The 14,709-nt window shown below is 42.2% G+C and overlaps 1 protein-coding gene across 5 annotated transcripts in view; it reads left to right on the top strand.

Moving 5' to 3' along the window:
* The window catches only part of LOC120634531 (basic proline-rich protein), a 78,344-nt gene that overhangs the window by 32,530 nt on the left and 31,105 nt on the right, over window positions 1-14,709 (top strand). For all 5 annotated transcript variants that reach the window (XM_039905215.1, XM_039905211.1, XM_039905213.1 and 2 more), the window contains exons 2-3: window positions 8,624-8,879; window positions 9,288-9,607. In XM_039905215.1, coding sequence (XP_039761149.1) covers window positions 8,624-8,879; window positions 9,288-9,607 — 576 coding nt within the window. The remainder of the gene's footprint in view (window positions 1-8,623; window positions 8,880-9,287; window positions 9,608-14,709) is intronic.

The following is a 14,709-nucleotide window of genomic DNA, read 5'->3' as shown; positions in this document are numbered from 1 at the left end:
ACCTTAACTACTCAGCTGTGAGTGCAGATAACGAACGGATGGAATGGTGAGCAGATGAAAGCATGCGATAGCCAAGTAAGGCAGCCTTTGACTCGCGATGCGTGACTACATTGACTGCAGAATATTAAGTGTATACGAATTCACTCAGCTAAATGCGAGCAAGTGCGATTTTACTCGCATACTTTTTAAAGGTACCCCTTTTTGAACTCAATTCAGGCTAATCTCTTTTAACACGACGACCTCCTTGGCGCAACGGTGAGCGCTGCGACTTTAATTAGGAGTTCCCGGCTTCGATTCCCGGCAGGGGCTATTTGGGAATTTATTATTTCTGAATTTTCTCTGGTCTGGAACAGACAATGATGAGTCGCTAAGCGATGTAGTGTTGTGTGTGAGTACCATACTCCCTAACAGGTTAGCCCGCTACCATCTTAGACTGCATAGTGCATCATCACTTACCACCAGGTGTGATTGCAGACAAGGGCTAACTTATAGTAGAATAAATAATTTAAAAAAAAAAGTAGCTTTGTTGGTCGAGATCCTGGCCATGATTAGTAGTAGTAGTAGAGCTTTTTGTGACAGAGCTCATCCGAAAAAGTACTTCCACCTTGCTTATTTCTGCCGCTAAGCAGCACTGTTGCAATGCTGTGTTCTCGTCGGCAGGGCGTGGCTGCCGGTGCTATTACAGGCGCACGAGGCTTAACACCTTCGCCTCAGGTTGATAAACTCAGATTGGACATTTGCACAACTTCCTAACATGCTCTGCGAAGTGTTGCTGATGGTTTTCCAGTAACCATCCGGTGAGTTATGTTTTTGGTTCGTCAACTATTATTAAACATAAAAAACAAATCTGGGTTTTGTCACGTTGCCTGTTAGCAAGTCGGATGGTTTGCCATCACAATAAGTTTGAAATTTCTTTTATCTTCGGTTTCTGGGATACCGCAATACTGAAGAATTATTTTCGGTCGTGTCGACAGTAATAAAGTCCTCAATCGCCTTATGTTTAGCATAGAGTAAGTACTGACATTTCTTGACTTCCTGCTACCCGGCCGCCTCGACTGGCCCGCCGAAGAGAACGTAGATCAGTTTCGCAGAGTGCGGGCCAGTGCGGTGTTGCGTCGCGTTGGTCACCCTCGACCTCGGGCAGGGATTTGCGTTCAGTTTGGACGACCTTGCGAGATCGAGTTTCTGTATCGACTATCGGCGTTGCGCAATCGACCCGATCCGTGCTCGCGAGCACTGATGCAGCCTGACTGATGTCTCGAGCGATCTTAAAGCCTACTTCGCACTACTCTAGTAGTTTAGTCTAGTAGCGAGTAATTCAGTTGCTAAAACACTCGCTACTGCCCAAAAATCGTACGCACAGTAATCGAGTCAATTTAGTCGAGTTTATTTCCGATGAGCGATCTTGATGAAATTCTACATGGTGATAACTTGCATATTGAAGAGCGACCGGTAGCAGCACCAGGGCAACAGTAGTGCAGTAAGACAAGAAAAACAGTGGTAAAGTAACGCCGCTTTGTGTGTTTTTTCGATTGCATTATTCGTTCTTATTCTTTGCACGCACAGACAATGTGTAATTTGTATATTATGCTTCGAACCTCATAAACCTTGAGGCGATGATCTGATAACAAAAAGGAGTTCCGCGATATGTATATACGTGGATTATTCAAATTTTACGTAACCTTCATCTTGAGAACCCCGCGATACTGTATTTGTTTGAATTTTTTTCAGATTCGGTGGACCTAGGCATTCGGTTCCGCTTATTAAATTCAATAAAAACATAACTGGGATGACCGACGGCATAAAGTGCTATCTATGGATAGCACTGATATGTCAGGGGTCCAAAAAGTTCAATTTTCTAATTTCTAGTTTTTCTTAACTGAAAACCAATATTTTAGGTCGAACCCGAAGATGCTAGCTAAATACGAGTATATAAGCTAACATGTGGTTATTTGATCGACTGCGTATCCCAAACACACGTTTTAAGGGTTAAGCCAAAGGATAAAATGGGACTTTATTAATACTCCGCTGTTCGTTCGTCTGTCTGTCCGTCTGTCAGCTGGCTGTATCTCAAGTACCGTGATAGTTAGAATTTTTTTCCAGATGATGAAATTTGTTGCCGCTATAATAACAAATACTATAAAAACAGAGCAAAATAAACATATAAGGGGGTTTTTAAAGATATGAGACGGGGTGCGAGATGCCGACTCGCACTTGGCCGGATTTTTTAAATTGTCTACGTATTTTTCTAGTCACCATACAGGCAAGTAGCACTTCGCAAAAAGTATTCCAGGCTTTTACCGTGCTTCATTTCGCTTAAACCTTTTCGAATCCGGAAAATTTGCACCTGTATACGGGAAACGGGTACGCAAAATTAGTAGTTGCCAAAACCTGCCGCTGTCTTTGTTCTAAGGGATATGAGTCTGACTACAAATCTCGACGTTCTGGTTTGATCCCTGATATGTCTTACATGTGAGGCTGATTGTTATGCCCAGAGGTTGCCCAGAGGGAGCCCAGAGGTTGTTGTGTTACGAGAAGAAATTGAAATGAGGAAAGTTTTATTCCTTAACCGATTTAAAAAAAAGTTTTGCAAAGCGAAAACAAATTTTGACATTGCTATTTATGCATAACGGGCAATTTACTTACACAAAACAACACTATCATTTAGTGGAATAGGGTACTTTTTCATTGAACGCTGGTAAAAATAAAGCCAATCCCTGCCAAGCTAATCCAAGAGGTCTGTGGGACCTTAACAGGCTGAATGATAAAGTTGCCGGTAACAACAAGCCTGTAAATATTTTATTATGGGTTTCCATAAGTTTTTGTTCGAAGAATACCCATAAAATAGGTAGTTAAGTTGGTCCACTGCACGTAGCGGTGGAGTTATTGGCGCGACCTTGCAGCGGCTGCGTTTTTATATGCGCAGATAGGTATATCAGGTGCATTCGCAATTAGCGCTTCACCGTGACGGCGGCGCAACTGCGAGATAAGGAAAACGAAGAGCGCCGGGTCACAGGCCTCGCGCGCTACCTCCGGTACTACCTCCTCACAACGCTCGGTCACTTGGCCACGTTAAGGATATATGCGTATTATTTAAACCTAACGTAACCTTCATCTTGAAAACCGCTTCCAAAAATAAGTGGTACTCAATGCAAGGCGTATGTATTGCTTACTAGGGCTTCAGTTGCGCTCTGGTCCCTAGATATTTGAACGTCTACTCGTTAGGGCAGGCACCTCTTAAATTTTCAGAGGTATAAGCGTTTTTAAGTCTTGCAATTAAAATATTGGGTAACCTACTTGTTTTAACGGCGAAAGAAAATCTCGCCTGAGATTCTCCATAACGTTCTCAGAAGCCTGTAAAGACCAATCCGCACTTGGTCAGCGTGAAGGACTACAACTTAAACACTTTTCCTTCACTTTTGATGAATCTTAGGGTCGGTGCGGGGTGCCGAGTACCGAAACACTATAACGAAGTAAAACGAACCTGTTCTTAATACGAGCATGGAAGAATAGAAGATACACTATTCTTCTATTTAAAACACTATTCTTTACAGCATTATGTCATATGGAATTTTACTTTGGGGTAATGCTGCTGATACCAACACTATTTTCGTGCTGCAGAAGAGGGCTGTTCGTTCGATCTACAAAATGGGTCCGAGAGAGTCATTGAGAGAGAAATTTAAAGATTTAAAAATAATGACAGTGTATAGTCAGTACATATTTGAAAATTTAATGTACGTTCATAAAAAACATTTCTAAATTTAAGAAAAAATGTGACTGCAATAATTTAAACATTAGAAGTAAGAAAAAACTTACAGTGCAATATACTAGGTTACATAAAATTCATAATTCGTTTAAAGGAAATTGCATACAATTCTACAATAAAATACCAATTAAAAAGTTCAAAGTTTCTATTAAACGTAAGCTTATAGAAAAGTCCTATTATAGTATAAAGGACTACGTAATCGATAAAAAAGCTTGGGTGTAAATTATTGCTCTAACCAGTTTGCTCTTCTAAAAATTTAAAATGACATTGTGATATGGTGATTAAAAAAAACAATAAACACCCGGCTAAGTTTATTGTGGGCTTCTTCTTGGACCAGGACGCGTGGAACCCTCGTAGCTTTAGTTTTAAGTTTACGAATGTGGTTTTCGACATCATCTCACTACCGTGTAATTCTTATGTATGCATCAAAAGTGCCACATATGGGCCTACTTGAATAAAGATATTTTTGACTTTGACTTTAAAAAAAGCTGCATTGAGAACCCCTTGTAAGCGGCCATCCGTGGCATTCAAAGAGCGATTATTCCTTAGTCTGTTTTTGCTTGATCAAACTTAGTAACTGACTGTATCATGAACTGACGCTGAGTTTAGCGGTATGTGTTTTCACAAGTGTTTATTCTATTACGTAGATGAGTAACAACGTCTTCATCTGGATAGTAGGTTTGTGGTCGTCTTTGATCCAAATGAAACTTTAAAACATACCATAAATTTCCTATCTTTGTACATTGTATTGGACTGTTGAGTACCAGGCTCCCATAACTTCAGTCTACCTATACCTATTACGAATGAACTATCACACAATGTCTCCGCGCGTGTAGGTAGGCGGTGTCAGGCGGAAGTAGTGTTGTGTTGCTATTGGCCACGTGATTAGCGATTGTGAGTTGTCAGGCGGCGCTTCCGGCCGTGAGCGGCTGTTCGGAGATTACAGCGATTACGCGGTAGTACACTAGTTGCGAAATTAAAACAAAACATGACCCCTCTCATGACTTCTACCGATAGAATCTACCCAGACAAAATCAATGAGCCCAAACACGACACGCGATATACACAGAAACTACTTATTCGGATAGAATTTTTTTTTTTCGATATACCATTTATCAAGGATGGCTTGATGTTATAACATCACGCTACGACCAATAGAAGCGGAGAGTTAACGTAAATTCTTGTTAAAAGGGGAAAAATTATTTCTTTTGTGACTTTCCGTGGAGTTTAAACGGTTTAAGTTGTGCAAAAAGTTGTGCGTGACATAATTATTTCCAATTATAAATTTAAAAAAAAAATTGTGTGGTGTATTCAATGTTCTCACTTAAAATGGACATAAATTACGTCTGCAAAGTAAAGAAATAATTTGTGGAATTAAGTATGTAATATGATTCCTGAGGTAATTATGAACCTAAGTAGGCATAAGTTTAAATAAATGAAATTCTAAATCCGCTTTTTATATCTCATTAGAAAGGAAAATGAAACAAATTACTAATGTCGTTGGAGCAACAACTGAGTTTCTCGCCGGCTTTTTTCGGTAGAGTCTGCCGAATTGTTGTAGTCTGGTAGAGTCACTACACACAGATCACACAGACCGCATAGTGCTTATAGAGTAATAAAAAAATTATAAATGGATCTCAATACCACCCCAGAGTTTAAATTGGTGGTGGCCAACTCTATGCCTCGAGGAGCATGTTAGGGTGGACCAGGGTGGCTGGTAATGACTAACACTCATTTCTATAAAAAAATGGCATTCAAATCCTTTTGTGCATGATGGACAAAGTGGAAACCATTGGGGTGCTAGAAAAAAACGATCATTCATTTCAAGAAGGTCTAGTTTCACTTCTGCACCGCCACGTGTGTCTGTTTGTTTCGCCTCCACCAGCAACCTTTTGCCTCGGGGCTGTATAAAGCTAACTAGTTCAATGTAACAGTTGAATTGTTCAAAGTTCAAACGCAACGCAACACCCAGTGATGTATTGGGTCACACGGCTTCCACGGCGGTGTCTGTGTGTGTGTGTGTGCATTTTGCGGCATAATAAAGGTCACATTCGAAAGTTACCTCACCGCTGACGAGCTACACGTCCTAGGAGAGGACAGTGCGGGGACGGGATTGGCTTTATTTTTACCAGCGTTCAATGAAAAAGTACCCTATTCCACTAAATGATAGTGTTGTTTTGTGTTAATAAATTGCCCGTTATGCATACATAGCAATGTCAAAATTTGTTTTCACTTTGCAAAACTTTTTTTCAAGTCGGTTAAGGAATAAAACTTTCCTCATTTCAATTTCTTCTCTTAACACAACAAGAACTTTACTTAAATCAAAATTATTGTTATTATTCTAATGCAAACTGCTGTACCCATCCAAAAAACTAACTTTGCTCTACCAATTTTATGATGATAAATGATTCATCTGTGGACGTGTAAACTAACACTAAAAATCCAAAGGGACTTTCGCTTTTAGCTTGGTAGGGATTAAGTACAGTTCACTCCTAAAAAATACAGTGAACAACCAGTTCATGGTGGCAAAAAATAACACTGCGCCGGAGATCAACAATTCATGCCCACTTGGTACCCCAAGATGCATTACTCTTCAATTTCCCAACTTTGTGGCGTACTTGTAACTGTTTGAAAGGGCTGGCAGTCGGTCAGGGGGGGTGGCGCGGCGCCTCCCCCGCCGCACTAGTGAGCGGGTCGCCTAATGGCAAGCGCTCCATTGTGCGCGCTCGGGCCTTTGTTCAAAGGTCGTGACGCGTCGCCCGCCGAGCCGTAGGACAGGTGACTGCCGCCACAGTCGCAGGCGAGGACTGATGCCGTCTGCCGCTTACCACTGTCGTCAGTTATACATTAGTTCGGGGCGGTGATAGCCTCGTGGGTAAGGCTTCGGTACCCCTTCGGGGGGACCGAGTTTGATCCCCGGCACGCACCTCTCACTTTTTTGCTTAAACGGTAAAGGAAAACATTGTGACGAAACCTGCATGTCTGAGAATAGTCCATAACTTTATGAAAGGCGCGTGAGAGGAGACCCGTGCCCTGTAGTGGGCCGCTAATGGGTCAATAATGACAATGACCCTTAATAAGAGATTAGTACTCCCTATCGTAAAGTCGAAATGCTGTAATTTGAGAGTAAAACGGAACTTATGTTTATTGTACTAAAGCTCAAATTTGCAGCAAGACCTCTTATAAAAAAAGTCCGTTATAAAATAGTGTAGCCTAGTACCTAATTAGTGACTACGACGAGTGACATTAACTCTATTTTGCTATGATTTTCGTTCTTGACTAAGTAGTAAATAAATAAATAAAATCAATGAAATACTACGACAATACACAAATCGCCATCTAGCCCCAAGTAAGTTTAGCTTGTTTTATGGCTACTAAGATGATTATTTATATGAATAATATACATACATATAAACACCCAGACACTGAAAAACATTCATGTCAGCTGTAAATGGTTGGCCAGCAGGGTTCTATAACTTTTTTTTTTACAGAATATACAATATTTTCGGAATCTAGACAACTACCAACATTGAAATATGTTATGCTTAGTTTAAAGGAGTATTGGAAACAGCATTGCATCGATGTGATAACCCAATACAGGACGCAAAGGGCATTGAGACTTCTCGAGAGGTGTACTCATTGTAAATTGTAAATTGTACCGAAATAAGCGTCGAGTTTAATTAATTTACTCCATTTGAGCAAACCTTTGCATCCAAACACTAAAAATCTGCTGAAGTTGTTATTTCTCTGACTGTTGAGATTCAATCATCGGGTCAAGGCCACCATGTTATTATGCTGATTAAAAGTGCTTTCTTGCGATATCTTAAAACCCTAAAATTTATTTGCCAAAGTGAGAGCTTCCCCTTCAATATTTTTTTTGATAATATGACAAATTTTTTAAATTGTTTATAGATTCTCAAAGTGTTAACTGTTTCATCTGATAAGCCTATCTTCACAGAATTCGAAATATAACTTATCATCATTCACTTTGGGCTGCAGATTTGTGAATTTCGAATCTCTTGTTACAGAAGTTACACTAGATTTTCCTCAGTCTCTATCGAGGGTGTGTTATAGTTTATATGTTCGAATTCCAAATATATCTCCAGTGTCAGGACAGGGGGCAGGCCGCAGCCCGTGCCGCGGGGAAGGCTCTGCGAGGTATCGACCTGTCCCACACAAGAGAGCGCCAATTAGTGCGCGCTGAACGTATTCGCCCGACGCTGTACTTGTACATTTCATTTCTTTTGACGATCGGGGCGGGCTTCCTGGCCCAGCGGCTTTATGAGAAAGGTCCCAGGATCGATTCTCAGCTCAGGTCAATATGAGACATATAATTTCTATACTACCACTTCAGTATTAGCATCGCTTTAAAGCACAGTTGAAACCGATACGATTCCCATATACCTACCCCCATTCAAAATAACATAAAAAAAATTATCATGGGCCTTTTAACTTCTTGGAAAATATCTGTGCACCTAATCACAGGAAAACTATTACGAACAAGACCTCTACCGCGTAAGCATCAGCACAGAAGCTCACTCGGGAGACACGGTTAGAATAAAAAAAACGCACCATTTCTTTCGCATTCAATAAACACTTTTCATTTTAAATAACCGTGATTTATGTGGCTGAGCAACTTGTACCTGGCATAGCAAGGTTTTATGCCGATAGTTTTAAACATTTCAGAGTATGCAGTGTGAGACAAGCGATATGTGAAATATTTTCTTTGATTTTATGTATGGAAATAGTAATGCCACTAGATGGCGCTCTTTAAATGCCATATAAATCGGAATTAAGTTTCGAATAAGTAAACGTAGCACGTAGAAAATGTTAACTAATCGAGACTTCACGTTGCAGGGAGGAGGGCGACGAGAAGCCGAAGGCGGCGGAGAGCCAGGATGACGGCTACGAGACAAGTAACAGCGGCGAGGCGCGCCGCAAGCCCTCCAGCGCCGAGGCGTCGCCCGCGCCGCCGCCGCCCACGCCGCCCGCCGAGCCGCCCGAGCCCTACGCCTTCCCCTCGCCCTACCGGCACTTCGAGCCGCAGCCGCCGCCGCAGCCGCCGCCGCAGCCCGAGCCCTACCAGCACTTCCCCTTCCCCAAGTACCCGCAGGTGCGCCGCCACGAGCATACCAACACGTCACGTCACCAACCCACTAGCGGCCCACTACAGATTGGTAGACTTCACAAGCCGTTAAGAAAGCAATGAAGAGCTCTCAGATATGCAGGTTTCCTCACTATGTTTCTCCGCTGAAGCGATATTTAATTCTTAAAACGAACTCGGCCCAGTTTAGTAATACACGTTTATTGCTAGGAAATTATTTTCACCCGTGCGCCTATGCTCGGAGAGTTGATAAAGTTGGGGGAGAAGATAAAATTTTGTCTCTTTCGCCGGGGAGTTAAATGTCTCTTGCCCACGCTAGCCGTGCTGTTGTTGCCAGGCCTTCTATCGCGAGGTCCGATACAGAGCCGGTTTTGTGAAATAAAACGAGCAACCCAGCCAGGCCCGCCCTGCCCGCAGGACCCGTACGCGTTCAAGCGCGAGCCCGACGCGCCCTACGACATGAGCCAGCACCACCAGCACCCGCAGCCGCTGCACCCGCACCACCAGTACGCGGCCAAGCGCGACGACGAGCTGTACAACGGCGTGAAGCGCGAGTGCGACGACCCCTACTCCTTCGTGGAGGAGGAGGCCATGTGCGCCATGCTGGGCCAGCAGCACCACCTGCCGCACCTGCAGCACGAGCACGCGCACGCGCACCTGCCGCTGCACCCGCAGCAGCTGCTGCACCACCAGCCCAAGAAGCGCGGCCGCAAGAAGAAGATCAAGGACGAGAACGGGTAAGTGCCGCCGCCGCCGCCCGCGCCCTCACTTACTCTCCACCCCAAACAGACCTCCGGCAATGTACCCTCTGCGCACGTTCCACTTGACTTATTCTTTGTAAACATCTCCCGAGGATGCATCGCTGAAGATCTGTTTGGTGTGGAGTATGAATATTGAAGAAATTATAATTACACCATACAGATTCTCCTGCTTTTCGCGGAGTATATCAAATTAAGCTTAATTTTTATTTTATTAAATAGTTCTCCAAAAATTCTTCTCGTAGAAGTATACCTTCCTAGGTCTCTTAGGAAATAGCAATTCGTTGAATACCTATGCCAAAGATGTAGATTCTCTATATATCTACGAATTCTCGAAGCCAGTCTGATTTACATAATATCCTATAAAAAGTTAATGGTAACCGGCTTGGCTGCGTGGCCGATGAGCGATGACACACCGGCACGGACGAATCCTTCTAGTTATCAAGCATACGCATTATACGAGATAAATTATCTAGTGGATGGCATCCCATATTCCGAGCTGCGAAATCTATCCAAATTCAAATTCAAAAATCAAAAATGTTTTATTCATTAAGACCTTGTCACAGGCACTTATGAAGCGTTCATACATTTAACATGAAACACTAATGTTAGTGATGGTGATAACAGCATTCGTTAACTTAAAACTAAAGAGCCCACAACAAACTTAGCTAGGTTTTTTTTCTGTTATCACCATGTCACAGTCTAGTTAATGTTGAGCTATGAAGTTACAGCAATTCAAACCGAAGCTTTATTATCATACATGTAATCCTTAGGATTTTTCTATGAGCTTTTGACGCTTTCTGCGTTAATTTTGCTGGTACATGCAGCAAAAATAATAGGTACAAGATTGATTACTAAACTATTGCTCTGATTGAATGTCATTTGATTGTTTTGAGTTCCATTTGCGCCGTTTTATAGTCTTCTCTAATGAAAAAAGGTTTCATAATATTATGAAGGAGATCGTTTTATATATTTTGGCCGAGATCAATATTATTAATATTTTAAAAGGCCGATGTGAGACGCAAAGGAAGTAACCGATACTGACATTTGTGTAATTGGGTCCTTACTCAGGCGAGCGGTCAACCAAGCGATAGCACTTAGCCTTAGTCCACGATTTGTACGCGCGCAATCGAAGAGTCGTTTTCGCATATAAAACTCTACATCGTCAAAGTAAAATGGACCTAGTTTTCAGTTGATTTAGAGACGCAAATCCTGTACGTCTGGTATAGTTTTAAAAACGTTCCGTCAAAAGCACGAGCTAAAGAATTGTAGGCAAATTTCAGCTTTAACTCCATCCAAATAACATACATTTTACTCCGATGTTCAAGTATTTCATACTCGAAAACGATTGCGAGCGAGCATATGTTGTGCTAAGGCTGTGAAATTGAAAATAGGTTTGCGAGTCGCGACACACGCGTGTCATACTCCACTGAGCGCGGCGGATTCATACGCGCAGCAAAAACTGCACGTGATTTCTATTTGATTGTTTTTTACTAATTCTATAAGCACGTAATCGTTTCTGAAACTCACTGGCCACCAATCATTATTAAATATTTATTTTTATTTCTTAATATAATGCGCGGATCTACGCGGATCGGTAGAAACTTTGGGTCGCGTACGGGACGGGGACCCAACTTGCATAGCGTGAAACGAATGAGCAGAAGTTATGTGTTGTGACATCGGCTATATATCTGCATTTGTACAATAGCGGTTCCCCACAAGCTTTCGTTATCCGCGCCACCGCGTCGCATGCCCTACCCGTTGCTGAACTCCTAAGCTGTAACGTCTATAAAAATCATAATAATTTCGTCTATCAAACGCTTTTCTTTCAGAGATAAGCGTGTTTGAAAAAACAAAGAAACTAACTCTACAGCAGCTATATATAGCTGTAGAGTTAGTTATTTTTATAGCTTATATATATATATTTTATTACTTATACGTTTATTATTATTAATTCTTCATTTTAATTCCAATAGCTGGCTATATAGTACAAACCTATATACAAATTATTATTACATATTTACATCTTCTAAAATTTGTATTGATGTCAATGTACAGCTTTTTTAGAAAACCTTTGCTTAAGTTTAGTATCCCATGACACATTTATTTTTAAACTACTTCCAAAAACGGCACAGGTTCTCCATTCGTTGCCTTTAGTTTTTTTATGTGCGTGTAGCGATTTCTGCGCCGTTCCTTAGCCGTTATTCAGCGTCAGTTTGTTTTATTCGTTAGAGGATGCTCTCCAAAAGACCTCATTAAACTTTCGTTCACGCTTGGATAAGAAGGTTATTAACTTACGCCAGAGTTTACTAAATTGTTATAATTGTTTCGAAAAAGATGTAAGTTACAAAATCTATGCTTATATTATAAAGCTGAAGCATGAACTAGTTCAAACTGGAAAACTAATTTGTGCTGGACAGTCCATTTATCGAGAAAGGAATTAAACGTCTCATTACTACCAAAAGGAGTGGATCTTCAATGAGAAAAGTTGCAAAAACGGCAAAAAATTATTCCCTTTGAGAACTTCTCATGCATGCGATGCGTAAACGGTTAAAGTTACGCCAAAACAATGTTTTTTGTAACGGAATTGATTTTATTTAAAAGTTTAAAAAGAAAGGTTGACTCTGACTCATACGCGGATGAAGTCGCAGGGGAACACTAGTAATAAAATAAAGGTTGTTAAAAATACCTTCTATAGCCTCTACAAAGTCAAAAAGTTTTACCTATTTCGTCTGTGGAGGGATTGAACTACCCGGGTACCATCGACCGTTGTCAGTATTGTGACCCGACCGGGTTTCAATTCAAAAAAGTAGACCTTCATACATAAAATATGTTAGATACCATTAATTCAAATTTTCTTTATTCATGTGGGCCTATCACAGGCACTTATGAAGCGTTCATATGTTTACATAATTGTTAGGTGATGGTGATAACTACATTGGTTAACTTAAAACTAAAGCTAGGAGGGTTTCGGTAGAGGACTAGACTTTTGTAATCTGCTTTTGAAAATTATTGTAATGAGAAGTGAAGTCAGGCAAGCGTCGGCGTGGTGTTGCCGCGCGCTCGGGACGCGTGGGCGCGCAGGCCGCTGACCCCGCGACGGATTTAGTCGACCCACATCCACCACGCCGCTGCGCTGCTGCCCTGGTCCCCATGGACTGTGATCTAGCTACATCTCCCGTCTCCAGGACACCTAGCACATCGTCGACCCTTTATAATCTTCTTACTCAAACTAGCTTTTTCCCGGGCCAACACGTCTTTTAGAAGCCAATGTTACTTTCGCTCCTTTCAATTGACTCTATGTTAAAATTAAAGATGATTGGTTGCGTAGTTAGGGCGTTAAGGAAGGACAGACAAACAAACGAACACACTTTCGCATTTATAACATTAGTAAAGTTTAATGAAGGGGCGTCGGCCTGTTTTGCACGTGTGAGCAAATTATGTCGGGTTGACTCTCAAGGTTTAAGACATGAGGGGGTTGTTTTAGCCCTAGCGAGTCGGACACGCCCTGCCAAAGGGCAAAAGTCCGTGAGGATTGACAATCTGACCTTAGGTAATCGAGCGGTTTACTGCCAACGGTGTGCATAAACAACATGGCGATCAAATAAACCTCTGACATCATTGTCGTTGCCCTCACCCGCGCCTCGGCGGGTTCTTAGCACTAACATGGATGGTAACTCTTTAAACCCACCTTAAGCTCTATACCCCGCATACTATGAGCTGCCCTCGTGGGACACCCGAAAAAATTAAGGTATTTTTACTCGATTTGTATGTACAATCAATTTTATATTAAGAATGTTACAAAGTAGTTGTTGCCCGCGTTCATCGTCCGCTTTTTTACAGTTTTATTCAAATCCCGTGGAAACCGTTTGTTTTCCTGGGATTAAAACCGGGTATACCAAAAACCATTTGCTAAGACTGTTAGGGCATGAACGTACGAAAAACAACCTTTTCTTTTACATTTTAATATAAAACGCATGTGCAACCGTGGGCATAGCTGCTGCCAACGATGTGCCACTTGCATTCTCTTTCCAAAGCGCAACCTTGACGTGCGCAACAGTCAACACGCGCTACTCTCCTCGCGCCGTGAGCTCACGCCGTGACTCACGCGGCACCTTGACTGCCCACCATTGACACTTATAGCTGCGGAGAGTGCAATGCTACGCAGAGCGGGCGAGTTCAATAAATACCTCCTTTGTTTCTTCGCGGTGGAAAAGGTTGGTACCTCTGTCGGGCAAGACGGAGGTTATGCGACACTTCCTCTCTGAATGGTTAGCCGAACTAAAAACCACCACGGCATGTCCCTGTTGTTGTTGTTTTTGGGTTTGCGCCCGGCGAACCCCGCGTCTAACACCCCTCCTCTGGCAGGGAGACTCAAACAGTAAAAGAGAGGTTACGCCTTCTCATAGAAGCTGAAGAGCGGCAAATTGCCATAGTCTTCGTTAGAGTTCAATACCTGTCTCGAGCAAAACAAAGTTAACGAGTTACAAAGTTGTAAATTTAGTCCCAAAAGTAGGCTAAGCCAACGGTACCGGTTCAGTCACTAACCTGTTATAATAATAATGAAACTCTTTATCTCCACTCTTTTTTATATGAGAGAGAGAGGCTTTTGCGCTCAGCTATAGTACATAAACAGGTTGCACCAAGTCAGTTGAAGGATTTGACCCTTATCTTTTATACGTGACTGAAAAAGTATACTCAGAGACATCAGTTGCTTTTTCTTTCACATCTAATAATCCACCAATCCGCACTGGGCAAGCGTGGTGGACTACGGCCTTAGCCCTTTGTAATTGTCAGAGGAGACCCGTGTATATGATTATGATGATCCAACAGTTGCCTAAGTGCACATATGAGGCCTACATCCAATAGCAAGAAAATGAGCGTTTGATTCAGTGTCAGCTTCAAGTGATTCCTCTGTAAGCCGTGCCCGCAGACCGGTTGTTGCAACCTGTCGGCCATCGCAACTTACGCTCGTCAACCGGAGCAGACGTCCGAAAGTTAACGTCCGTCAACTTGACATGTTGCGTCACCGTGCCCGAAATAAACTGTGCGTATACGTGCATTACGAGTACAATACGCGG

Source organism: Pararge aegeria, chromosome 24, assembly GCF_905163445.1.
Source record: "Pararge aegeria chromosome 24, ilParAegt1.1, whole genome shotgun sequence".
In the NCBI taxonomy this organism is placed as follows: domain Eukaryota; kingdom Metazoa; phylum Arthropoda; class Insecta; order Lepidoptera; family Nymphalidae; genus Pararge; species Pararge aegeria.
This window is presented reverse-complemented; position numbering and strand designations above follow the sequence as displayed.